This window comes from Lonchura striata, chromosome 5 (assembly GCF_046129695.1).
Source record: "Lonchura striata isolate bLonStr1 chromosome 5, bLonStr1.mat, whole genome shotgun sequence".
NCBI classification, from domain to species: Eukaryota; Metazoa; Chordata; class Aves; order Passeriformes; family Estrildidae; genus Lonchura; species Lonchura striata.
In genome coordinates, this window is record NC_134607.1 from 13,541,764 (window position 1) to 13,555,172 (window position 13,409).

Here is a 13,409-nt window from a genome sequence, read left to right on the forward strand (position 1 = left end):
ACCTAGCAAGGAGGTGCTCAGCAGGTCATGCTGTCTGTGCAATGTGTGCTCTGCACTCCGAGCAAACCACAACGTAACAGCAAAATTTAAAATAAACCACCACAATACAGAAAGAGCATGAAAAGTAGTAATTGGTAGTGATGGATGCCACATGCCACAGAGCTCCCCAAATGGCTGTTGCATTTCAGCTTGCTAGATCTGTTCATTCCACTGTCCCCCAATTCTGTATCCCCTTGCAGCATCCCTCACCTGGAACCAGTGGAGGGACAAGGGGGAGGACAAAGAAAAACTCAGAAACCTGAAGTTTGTTTGGAATTTATTCCCTTGAACATTTCACACAGTTGAACAAAAAATATCTCAATTTCACAGCAACAGGGAAACCACGGGTTACATAATTCAGAGACACACGCACACCCAAAACAAAAACAGGTCAAAAACAACTGCATAAATCAAAGTCTTCAAAGGGACTATACAGCGGAGACATGAAGCCTTTCTGAGCACTAAATCATCTCACTTGAACATTATCTGTCACTGAACTTATTTTATGCACAGTTCCCTCCTTTTCTCTGAGGGAAGCAACCTCAAAATAGCATTACTTAGATTCCACTTGTCAAAAAACCAGACATTTTAATTCAGAAATTTTAAAAAAAATCCAACTCTTTCACACAAACTTAATACTATTTTTCTAAGACACAAAAACATTCAATGAAGCTCTTAAAGTGCCCAGAAAAAATCATATCACCCTTCAGAATATACACATACAAACAACAAATATTCCAGTGGCATAAGTCTACAGGTCTGAAAGCTAGAGAGAGAGGAGGAGTTGGGAGCCCAGTGACTCCCAAGAAAGTGTTCTTAGCAGGATCCAGCCATGAGTACAAACTCAGCACACTGTTGTTTTGTATATATCCTTCTTAGTCCTCAAAATGTTTTTCAGGATTTTTCAGTGAAATTGCATCAGGTCAGCTGCATTCTCCTACTCTTAAGAACAAATTACCTTCCCACCACATCTTTTCTTTTCCAAATTTACTGGGCTTCAAATTGCCAATCCTTTAGCATTTTCCTTTCCTTTATGCCAAAGTCACCCAAATCCTGATAAGAACACTGAAAAGGAACACGATGGACTGGGAACAGTCAAGCACTCATCCTAACAGATTCCTGGCTTGTTATTGAGAGGTGATTCACTGGGCATTGAACTCTGGCTCTAATCAGGCAACCTGTACACTCTCCTCAGCTTCCAAAAATACAGGGTCTGATTCCTAAGTTTGTATTGGATATTGTAAATGTTTCAGAGAGAAGTCAATCTTCCATCAGATCTCTCTGCAATTGTATGATACCCCAAAAAAGGGTTCAAAATCATGTGCCATGTCCTGCTAAACACACCACCATGGCTCCTCCAAACAGAACAGACAATAACCAAGGCACGCTAGCAGAGGAAATAGCTTTCATGCCAGTTTGGTGGTGCATCCTGAAATATGAATATTTTCCTTTTTTTTATTTTTGTCAGGGAAAAGAGTGGGATATATTTGTAAACCTTCAGTAGTTTAAAATGAAGGCACCTCAAACAGAATGTCATGTCACAGAATTCGTTTGTTCTTAATTTAATTTAATGTTTAAACTAGACCAAATTAAAAAAAAAAAACAAAACAAAACCCAAAGGTGAAAAATAATTAAAAGAAGTGACAACGTAGAGGATTTCATCAAGATGTTTGTTTGCACAGCAAACAGTATTGCTTTGAGCAATAAATCATTTTCACAAATAAGGCATGTTCAATGTATGCAGAATGGTGAAGAGGCAATGCTTCTGAACAATAGAGGCAATGTTTATGAACAAGAGGCTTATTCCTAAACAGAAATATATATTTGTATTTTTTCAGACACAAAATTGAACTGTGTGCAAATAATTTTGGATACATTCAAAAATACTTATACTTGTACAGACACTTAAGATTCTTTTCCAAACATGGTTCAGATAATTTACTTTAAAGGACATGCCCTTTAGAGGAAACAGCCACTCTTTCTTAGCTCTCCAGGTCAGAAAAAGAACTTCCTCATGTATATTGCTTGCTATATACAACAGTACTTGTTTAAGGGTCTATTGTGAAGGGCTTTGCTCTGAATAATTTTCCCTGAAAACCATTAAGGCACATCCATAGGAGGATTTTAATTTTTCAGACTGCATACCTATATCATATACACTACGTATTTATATAATATTAGAGCACAAGTCCTAGTACCTCTACTTTGTATTGCATTTTTAGTTTTTTCATACTATTGCTTATGTTTGATTTCTTAATCTTTCACAGGTCAAGCAACTAAAGCAAAAGATCTCATGACTTGCCTTTTATTGCTGTACAAGTATGAGTTTCCCTAGGCAGTCTTTCCTTTATGAACTTCCTATTGCTGATAGAGACAGAAATGCATTGTTGTGAAAACATGAGTCTGAAATGGGAAATATTTTACAACAAAACATTGCTGGCTAACATCACCCCAAGGAGCATATCATAAAGCTGATAGGGGTAAAGACTGTTCCAAGTCCATCTGTCAAGAAAGAGCTGAAAATTCTGAAACATTCTTACAGACCTTTAGAACAAACAGAAAACAGCATTTGCATTAAAAGCACATAAAAACCATATAAAGTACTGCAAATTATATTAAAAAAAAATTCCAAGACACAGCAGTTACAGATTATCAAGGGAGAGACAGTTGAAAAGCAAAAGTTTTTTGTTCAGTTTTTTTTTTTTCTTGGCAATAGTAGCATTTTGGCACAAAGGCAAATGCAGAAGACAGAGAAAAACAGGCAGACAAGGTACAGAGAAAGTTACAGAATCTACGACAAGCATGCCACAGTTCAGCAGGACCAAAAGCACAGTAAGAGTTGTCCCCAACTTCCCTTTCCCAGAAAGAATGGCAGCCGCTGCTCAAAGGCTTGTTGCCACTTCCCACACTGAAGGGTTCCAGAAGCCAGTTTGGCCATAAGCTCCCCTGTGGGCAGCAGGGCAGAAGCCACCCAGGCTCCCTGCAAACCCCTCCCAAAGAGGGTGATTCCAGCTGACTGCAGAACAAACCTCAACCTGCTGATCACAGACTGTGCCCTGCAACCACAGCTCTACGAGGGACAGACAGAACTCACTACATGCCAGTCAGCACTGTGGCTACCCAGGCAGGGACTGACATCTTTAGCAAGGTTAATCCGTGCCAAACAGGTTAGTGACAGCACAAGAAAGGGCTTGCTGTGACCAATCTCACCTCATCTGATTAAACCTGCTGAAGGCTATTCTGTGGTTGAATATATTTTAAGCATTAAGCTGGCTAAAAAAGGTTTGGTGATACAACTAAGGGGGCAGTGAATGTAGGGAGAAAACCCATGCAATTTACATCCATTTGGGATTTCATGGCAACTACTAAAAAGCAGGTCTTGCATGAGTCACCATAAAGTTCCCTGAAAAAAGCACTTTCAGTAACTCAGGGATGAATTTAACTCTCAGGTCTAAAATTTTTAAGGGGCTGCCTTTTTATATATTCCACAATGGATGTTACTGTTGTACACCTTCCCTTTGGCTTCTAAGCTATATTTGCATCTCCACCAAATATCAAACCTGAGCATGTTACAGGCTTCTCTGCTTTTACTTAATCCTTTTAGAGGCAACTAACACTCTACACCAAGACCTACCTCACTACTGAGCTTTAATTCAGCCCTCAGGGCCTGAAATTGCTATTGCCAAATTCCATTAGGTGGTCTTGCCTTAAAGGAAGTAAAACACTTTCAGCTCTATGACCTGTACTGGGTGAGTGACCAGATGGATGAAGTGGAGGCTAGGAAACAGACCTCTGCCTCTCTCTTCATCTCAGATGGGTTTTTGCTCGAGGTATTTGTCTAGGCTACAGTGAAAGCTTGCAAGAAGGAATATACACAAGTAGTTTAAACTCAGGAGTTACACCAAGATGTAATCTTACAGACTCCTTTTGATAATTCAGAAATAATATCCTGTTCTTCCACTGCATAGGTAAGCTTGCTAGTTCAAAAAGGTTTGTTTTTCCAAGCCATGAGTAACTGTAAAACCCACCACAGGTTTCTTGACCTAGCTACTCAGCAAGAAGGGGAGCTGAAGGTAGGTACCTATAGGACATGACTGTTATTCTAACACAGAACTGACCTGCCTTTAATGCCACTGTGGCTTGTTTTTCAAGTACCTTGCATTTTGCTTCCTCCTGCTTCTTAATCATTGCTAAGTCAGTCAGTAGTTCCAAGAGTTACTTAAATCATACTGCACAAAGAGAATGAAACTCAGCCACTAATGATATTTCTTTAGCACAACAGAGGCACTGCTCACCTCTTCTAGCACTGAATGTACGTCTGCCATGCACACACAAGAATGCACCACAACACCCTGCCTGAAAGGTGACCCAGCTAAGCTGAGCACGCCCTAATGCACTTAGGGCACTGCAAGGGCCAAAGCTTTAAAAGGTCTAAAAGCTCTGAACATTATGCTACAGTTATATACTGCTCTGAAAAGCAGAAAGCAAACAGAAGGAGCCCTAGATTTCAAGCTTTTTCATTAGACAAAATGGTGTCTGTTCCATCTTACTCCTCTGGGAATACTGCAGTACTACTACAGGATTGTGCCACCACTACAGAAGGATACATCTGATTTATAGCTGATTTTTTTCCGATTTATAGAAATTTATCATAAACTATGCCCTGTTGTTTGCTCTACTTAGTGACCATTTACGTGCTAGCTGCTGAATGCTCCTTTGTAAAAGCAATTAAATTTGATTTGTTGGAAGGACTAATCCAAAGGAGATTTTCTGCCAGCAGTTGCTATGATAAGCTAATTGTTAAATGTAATTCAAATCTCCTCCTCCCAAAACACCTTATGCTCACATCAGTTGCCCTGTGCATCATTAAGCATTTTTCTATTTAAGAATATGCTCCAAGCTACAAAAAAAAAAAAAAAAATCACTTTGAGAGAAAGCAGTTTTAGATCTATCCAGTTATGCAAAAAATGCTATAGTTCACACATCTGTCCATAGCATTTTGCAAATATCATTCTTCCCTACCCTTTTCTCACTTTTGCCATATAGAAACTGGACACACACAAAAGAAGAAATCTTGAAAGTAACTACACTCCAAAAATCAACACACTAAGGATAAATTTCTGTCAGATTGCATTCAGTTACAATCTTAGAAACAGTTGTATAATATAAAGTCAAAGAACACCATGATTTTTATCTGCTCCTGTGTTGTTAAGGTCTTCTCAACTGGCACTATGGAAACATTATTTTCTTAAAGTATTGCTCTAAGTATGTTCCCTTTCTAAAAGCAGCTGATTTAGCTAATTCATAGTCTTCTGGAACAAGTACTAGAAATTAATATTTCTTCCTTTTTCTGACTTTACAAAATGAGCACTTGGGGGCTGGGCAAACGAGCATTTGTAGCACAGACACTTCTCTCGTGTTAGAAGGAATTAGAATTTCAAGTTAAAAGGGGAAACTATGTCACAGTAAGACACACGCATTCACCACCCCATTTCCAAAGCCACGAACAGGAGCAGCACAGATGCTGGTGGAGGGAGGAGCACCATGACCTGCCAGCACCACGAAATTCAAGGGGTTTAAGGAATCCAATCCCATTAGCTGTCAGACATCCAGAATTCCAAAGGAGACACAACCCAAAGGTAATGGGATCTTTTCCATTCAAGTACCAGATTAATAAAGAGAAGATTGGGAGAATGAGAAACCACACCCAGAATTCAGGAAAACACAGAAATCCAGTTTGTGAGCTATTCCAGTGCTTCATAAAAACTTTTCATTTCACTGACATAGAGCTGCATACATTACAGGCCTCTTTATCTGGGCTGACTCAGAGGAGACCCTCAACTGAGCATCTGTGTTTTCCTGGTATTCTTTCAAATAATGTCCTTGAAAGAACTGAGAACATCCAGGCCCCAAAGCCACAGTGCAAAATAATATATTGAGATTTCCACATAGCACACAAAATTCACATGGCACCGCAAAAACCAAACGAGTTACACAGCTCAAAGTTGGGTGACATCAATTCTCACTGGTCAGCAGGCTGCCCACAGAATTCCCCTAGGATCTGCCCAAGAACTTCTGACTGGACATAGAGAAAGGGCACCCCAAATGCCAGCAGCTGACACATGAAAAAGGAGTCCAGAGGGTTCTGGGCTACGTGGTGCCCAATGGAGGAGACTGTGCTGTGCAGGTGCTGGCTCACCACCCTAACTCTGCCCACGAGGCCGAGCGAGTACTGCACCACCCTGCTAAAGAAGGAAGCGGAGCTACCTGGGGCCCTCTCTGCTGAGGTGGGGATGCTGTTGGCCCGTCCGCTCCCATCGCTGGCCATGGCGTCCTGCAGAGGTCCTTTGGTGTCCTGGAAGAATGTGAGGGAAGTGAAATTCATGTTAAAATTGGAATTGCTGGGAGTACTGAACATGTCGAGCGAGGAACTGAGAAACCCCGTGACCATCACATAAGGCAAGGTCTGAAAAACAAGCATGTTCCTTCTCAATTTAAGGCTTTATTAAAGCTCTGAAAAACAAACTGGATAGCCAGCTGTAAGATCTCTGAAGTCTGCTCCTCTGGGAAATAAAACAGGTACCATTTTTGGTCTTTATTTTTGGCAGGAAGTATGGCATATATTAGGATGGATCCATTATCCTTCCAAAAAGGAGTACAGCTCCAGCTCGTACTAATAAAACCTGAGAATCAGGCAAAAGGACAGACACCACTGCTTGCACAAAGGAAAATATAATTCAAGGGACAAGGGCAGTTTGCAGCATACAAGCTTAACAGAATTTAAGAAATCAGCATGTAGCTTGCTCAGAGAATGTGAAAATACAGAAAAGGGGCTCAAGGAGAAAAATAAGGTGCCTTGGATTGTAACAACAAAAGCTGAGAAACTTTTCTGTATTGCAGAGTGTCTCTCCATCTGATATTTATAGCACAAATCCTTCTATTATGATAGTGCAGGAAAGGGGATATTCTGTCTTTCCATGCAGGTTCCTGTTAACACACAGCAGACCTTCAGAAATGAAGGCATGTGATCTTCATAGCTTATGCAATTGGGGTAGAATTTTATATTTCAAAGGAAATGGAAACAATTTGTTTCACCTTCAGTAAAACCATGGAGAAAAAAAAGAAAAACCAGAACTGGTAACATTATTCATTTAGTCTCAGCATACACTGAGAAAGTATTTCAGCTGACAAGAAAAACAAATCAAAATTCCGTTTTGAACAGGATAGCACATTATTTTATAATAAGTATCATGAAAAGAGTAGTAGTACTAAGCAGAGGAATTGCTTTTAAATAGGATTTAGTTGAACTGTAAGCTTTCATGAGAGATAAAGCAACTAAATGCATTCTGAATTTTTCTACTTTCTGAAAAAACCCCAAACCATCACACATACTTTCTCAATGTTAAGAATCAAAATCTATTAACACAGCACATTAGATGAAAAGAATGAGTTACCTTTCCTGACAGAGGACCCACTGCTGGCCTCTTCCTCTGAGCATAACCAGAGACTCGGTAACAGTAGTGAGGTTTACAGTAGAATTTACCTGCAGATAAAACACAAATGTTGGTCAGCAACAGGAACACAGGAATTTAGCACAATATAAATGTCCATCTTACAGCAACTTATTTTCTGCTGTCCCTCCTGTTGCTCTCTCTAATTTCTTCACTATATGCAGAGGCAAACACTGGCTGAAGTTTTAGCCCCAGCCCTGCTCTCTCCCCTTGTAACTAGGCTCTTTTCCATTGGGTGCCTGACAGCCATTTAGTTTAAAATCCTATCAAACACCAAAGCAAAGCTGTGAGGCTTGTGTGGCATCACATGCTAACAATGCGGCAGTGTATGAGGAACAAAGAAATCATCACATGAAAAGCTGGCAGAAGCACTTTTGGAAAAAGCAAGAATGAATACAACCAGCAGAGGAAAGTGGGAGAGGACAGTGTTAACTCCCAAAGAACCATCTCTCAAAATGCACAGTGGCTACTTGTAAAAAGGACAATGACTCATTTTCACAAATAAGACCTTTTGTGATCCTGCTGCTTTTACTAACACCCCAGAAGTCTAGAGAGGTTTTTCACTGGTATCTGAGCACAGTCAGGAAGACAAAGCAGCATTAGCAATACCATCATGCAAATACTACTAGTACTAATAAAAGCAGCAAACTGATGCCTCATAATTATCTTCCACTGTACCTTTGTCAGTGTATCCTGTGTGGTATATCCAGCCCATAGCACTCTCCCCTGCTATCCCATTCCTAGAGCTTTGCCAATGCATTCCCAACACATATTCTGACCTCTGCCTCTTCCTCTAGTTTCTCTGTGCTGTTATTTGCAAAATGCTTTACGATGGAAAAGTGACAAACATCTTTCTAGAAATCTTTACTTCAATAAGTATTTCTTAATATTTACTCATACCAAAACCTGCCTTTTGAGATTGTCTGAAATAAACAACAACTGAAAAGCTCTTACATAAAAATTCTCAGCGTTTGAAGCCTAAAACCAGACACTGACTGCAGAAGGCTGCAGGATGCTTGTCAGCTTGAACAGCTAGATGAACAGCAACAATATGTGTATAGCGTTGGGTTTTTTCCTCTCAGAGAAAGTTCAGGATGAAATACAAACTACATTTTCACAATCATTATATTAGATAGCATACCATGGATTTCTGTTTAGCCACATCTGCTTCATATAGTTAGGCATGTAATATTTCAGAATAAATGCTATAAGCCTGCTGAAACTCCAAGCTTTGTGTTTGCTTCACTGAGAACTGTCTGGCCATATCTGCACACAGAAGCATGCTAGCAGAAGGAATCACTAAAAATCTGGTGGCAAAAACTGTTTCAGCCCATACAGCTGACAGAGGAGCTCAGTCTGTTACTGCTTAACAGACAGTCAGACATTCAGTTACTTGTGAGGGCTCAAAATAACAGCAGTGCTCAAAAAATGCTTTTCCCCAACTTCGATTTCTGACAAAGATGTTACTTTTATATGTTGATTTCAAAATGACCACTGGCCCCTTTAAACTTGCGTGCCAAGTCTGCTGACCTTCCAGACAAGTAATAAAGGGGTTTCTATTCCTTCTGGGAGTCTGGTTTGGCGATTCTAAGTTTCCTCAACTCTTCACAACCCAGCAAGTCCATTACTTAAAGTCATTATATAATGCATTATGAATACACAATTTTAGTTCTTTTTGTCCCTTAAACCAGATGGTGTTTCCACAGCCATTTTTCTACCCAGTATATATTGAAAGATTCTTCTTAGTTACACAGAATGGATAACCATCAATTTCAATCTGCAGTAGAATATCTTGGAATGTCATCCTGTGACATCAGTTTAAAATTTTTACTGAATCTTTGCCTCAATCAGCGGGAAAAATACCATCACTAACACTTTTTTCTTGTTTTTCTGTTTTCTACATCATTATGTCTGAAATAGAATCCTTTGCACCTTACTTGCCACTAGTTTTACACCATTTTGCACTTATTTTCCTACTGAGATTGGATTAAAGATAGGCAGCTGTGTGAGAAAATAAATGCATACCTGCTGATGTGAATCAACATTTACCTGAAATACTTTCTCATACATTTCCTTCAGAAAATGTGATGTTTTTGCCAATCACTGCTCAAAGATTGTAAATACATAGTTACCCTTACAAGGAGATCACTTTTCACAAGTGATGGATGATCTTAAATTATTATTTTCAATATGCACACTTTGTTGATAAACTGAGTTTCACCTGCTAACATATTGTCTGGTTTCTCAGACTTGTACATGTTCGATTATTTTAATTGAGACATCAGCAAGTTTTGTAATCATATTTTCTCCTTAGTCCATCAGATACAGAAAATAAGTCATTATTGAATTTTCAGAAACTACTGCAACAACACTCTCTAACACTGACTTAGCTCTACTGAACTTTAATGTTCCATGTTTTCTATATAAACAGAAGTTAGCTTTTAATGACCTATTATCACAGCCCCTGATTATGTAGTTCCTATTTTATTACATCAAACAATAAGCATACAGAGTTGGATAGTTGTGGTATCTTCAAGAAGAACAAGCTGACTGCATTTCTCTCCAACTTGTTATTTTCTCTTAAGTGGTATTAAACACTCACGTGTTTTATTTAAATACTGTCGGATGAGGACAGTGAAAGGTTTAGCTCTCAAACACAGCCTGTAAAGCTTTTTAAAGCCTCCAGTCATTATTTGTTTACCCTGCTTTCTAGCAGCTGTTAATGATGCCCTAAGTTTTAGCTTTCATATTTTCCAGACTCTGTACTGCCTTAGTGTGCGACTCTGAACTTCACATACAGCGTTAGCAAGTTCTCACAGTTTAGTCAGAGAAAACAATCCTTTTCCAGCCTGAGAACCAAGGACACCGCTGCAGCTTTGGGCCCAAAAGTGTGAACAACAGTGACTTGAGAAGAGCAGTCTGGGAGAATGAGACTGCATAACCTGGAGCTGTACTTGAACAATGAACCCCAATATGGAAATGGACCAAAACTTATAAAAGTGTGAAAACTCATGACCCAGGGTCCATCTTGGGTGGAGCCATGGCTGGGCTATTGTACTGCCCAAGGTGTAACCTTAGAAGGCCTTTTAATAAATCCCTCCTTTATTCCTGTAACTCTGTCTAGCCTCTGCTCCAGGTAGCCTCTCTAGGCATCACTACGATGTTATATTAATTCCTATGAGCTCTGCCGCTGTAACTTGGCCATAGGAAATCCATGAAGCTCCAACAGCTTGAGAGATGGTGTCTGGGGAATGGAAGTTACCCTCTTCCCTAACTCACCAAATAATTTTTAAGCGACAACAGAGCTTCCAGGACAGTGAGGAGCCTCATGAGCAGAGGGCCATTTCCCTTACCGTCCTCGATGTCGTAGGCGTAGGAGGACAGGCGCAGGGTGGTGGCGCAGTACTCGCACTTGAAGCAGCTGCGGTGGAAGAACTTGCCCTCAGCACTGAGCCTCTCCATCACGTAGACCCGCTTGCGGCAGAAGTAGCACACGTCGCTGCCTCCCAGGTTCTGGGGGAATTCCTTCTTGAGCGAGCCCTGGACACAAACAGGGATGGCTGAATTTGTGTGCGCCCAGCCTCACCGAGATCACACACCAAGGTAATTTTTTCTCTTCATTTATGTGGATACGGGAGCACCTGGATGCTGCTGCTGCAGTTCTCAGACACAACTCATGGTTTTAACAAGTTCACCAAAAACTAACCTTGTTGTCCAGGAAAAAGGGTCTTAGGAAGCCATGCCTACATGTATCAGGAGTAAAACGAGCTCTAGGTAGATGAGTGGACACCAGTACTATTAATGATGACCCTGAAATCAGTGACTTAAGGAGGCATATGAAGAAAGGCAAAACCATTACAACATCCTCAAACAGTTCTTAGACATACATTACCAAAACCAGTGTCTCCTCCAGAAAACAGCAGTGCAGAAGTGTTATGAATAGTTTTCTTAATTTATTATGCCCAATCTTTGGATCCTGGCATTAGATTAAAATACTTGGCAAAGGAAATGAGGACAAGACTGAGGGTGGATGGAGAAAGGGAAACAATCTCTCACAAAGCTACGACAGATTCCATCAGTGGTATAACAACTGGACATTGACAAAACTTGAGATCTACATGAACATCTAAGCACAAACACACATCATCTCCAGCACATCATCTTACCAGTTCCTTCTTGTCTAGAAGGGTTTTGGGTGGCTCTTTCCTTTGAAGCTGATTGGCTATCTGCTCAGCCAATGAGCTCACTCCGCCTGTGTACATCTTTATGTACTTCTACCAGATGGGTTGAATAAAACAAGAGTGATGTGAGAAAAGAAAAGAAGAATCAAATTAAAAAAAAAAAAAAACTAGAATGATGAGAGGTTAGGTGGTGAAAAGGTGCAGAAAGGTCAAATCATGCCAAGACAGTGGACAATATAACGTGACAAGTAGTAATAGCAAAGCCAGTATCACAGAAATCACCAGTACAGTCCAGGATCACCTGTAGGAATGGACAGGAAGGCTTGCATTTTGCATTTTTTAAGTGTTCCAGAAACACTATGATGATGAAGGGAGTAGATCTTGTTTTCATCTGTGGGGTATTTTGTCCCTGGAAACTTGAGTAGAGACATTTCTAAAGGATGGGCTAAATATAGGTTAGATTTTTGGTTCCAGGTAAAATTGACATCAGAAACAAAGATCATTTAGAAGGCATGTTACCAAGTCTAATGCAACATGCTGATTTACAAAAGTATGTTTGTATACTTTGTACCTGGAAAGAATTAATTTACAGAGCATTCACAGAGCAGGGAGAAGTCCTTAACTAAGGAACTCACAGTGAGTCAAAAGTATTAATTCTTCCAGTGCTAAAAATACACAGAGATTTATATGGAAAAAGATGGAAGAGCCTTCATCCAATGCATTAAAGCCATACCTGCATACATCTGGAACACGTATTTGTTCAACCCTGAACACGGCTTTATGACTTGGCTTTTCTCCATCATAGGCATAGACTGAGTCCATAACTCTAGATATCTAAAAATCCTCTAGTATTTTCAGCAGTCTAGGCAAGTTGGCTGTTACCTTAGGTGGTACCAATGAGTGTCTGCAAGCCAAATTCAATCACAGCAGGAGCGGAGAAGTGTTTTTCACAGGAAACACAACCACTGGCAATAATTACATGGTTAAGAAAATGAGGTGGTTACATCCATGTTAGCTCAATCACACTGCAAACGCCATGGGATTCGACTCCGAGCAGCAAAGAGCACGCCAAGCAACTTCCTTTTTCCAGACTAAGCAGCATTATGAATGCTTCTAGCAGGATTCTTAGCTAATACAAGATCAGAGAGCCACTCAGCTTCTAGCAAGTGCAAAATGCCAAGGATAACAAAAGGAAAGTTGTATCTTAAAACCCCTTTCACTCATAGCAAAACTTGCTTGAAGCACAGCAGTTATTTCCCTCAACTAATAACCTTTAATAACCTAATAACCATTCCCTTTCAGGAATGTTTAAAATCTTCACAAGTTCAGACACGAGAACAGCAGGAAACATCACAGAAACTGTAATTTATCACAATGGGTACTTCTTTGGGGAAAAAGATTATGAAAATTGAATGCTCAGCCAGAGATTACTGCTGCTGTCACTACAGTCCTAATTCCTTAAGCTGTCACTGAAGTAATGAGGGGAGGGTTTATTTCTACCCAGAAAGAATTTATACCTGTCTACTGATACCATTCCCAGAGATAGAACACTTGCAGTACTTCTACATGCAAGAAATAACAAATGATTTGTCTTTGAGTCTCCCAGGTTCCATGTGTTTCCAAGTTCCACATAAATATGTGCAGAGTTGCTTTTCAATGACATATATCTTGTCAAACA

General features: G+C 40.0%; 1 protein-coding gene across 7 annotated transcripts in view; it reads right to left on the reverse strand.

Moving 5' to 3' along the window:
- Nucleotides 1-13,409, reverse strand: part of MICAL3 (microtubule associated monooxygenase, calponin and LIM domain containing 3) — a 155,839-nt gene that overhangs the window by 56,060 nt on the left and 86,370 nt on the right. For 6 of the 7 annotated variants that reach the window (XM_021551933.3, XM_021551931.3, XM_077783309.1 and 3 more), the window contains 3 exons: nt 10,904-11,090; nt 7,494-7,582; nt 6,307-6,394 (listed from right to left, as the gene is read on the reverse strand). In XM_021551933.3, the coding sequence (XP_021407608.2) occupies nt 6,307-6,394; nt 7,494-7,582; nt 10,904-11,090 (364 nt within the window). Of the gene's footprint in view, nt 1-6,306; nt 6,395-7,493; nt 7,583-10,903; nt 11,091-11,716; nt 11,825-13,409 lie in introns of all 7 variants that reach the window. The other variant, XM_077783311.1, reaches the window with a different exon arrangement.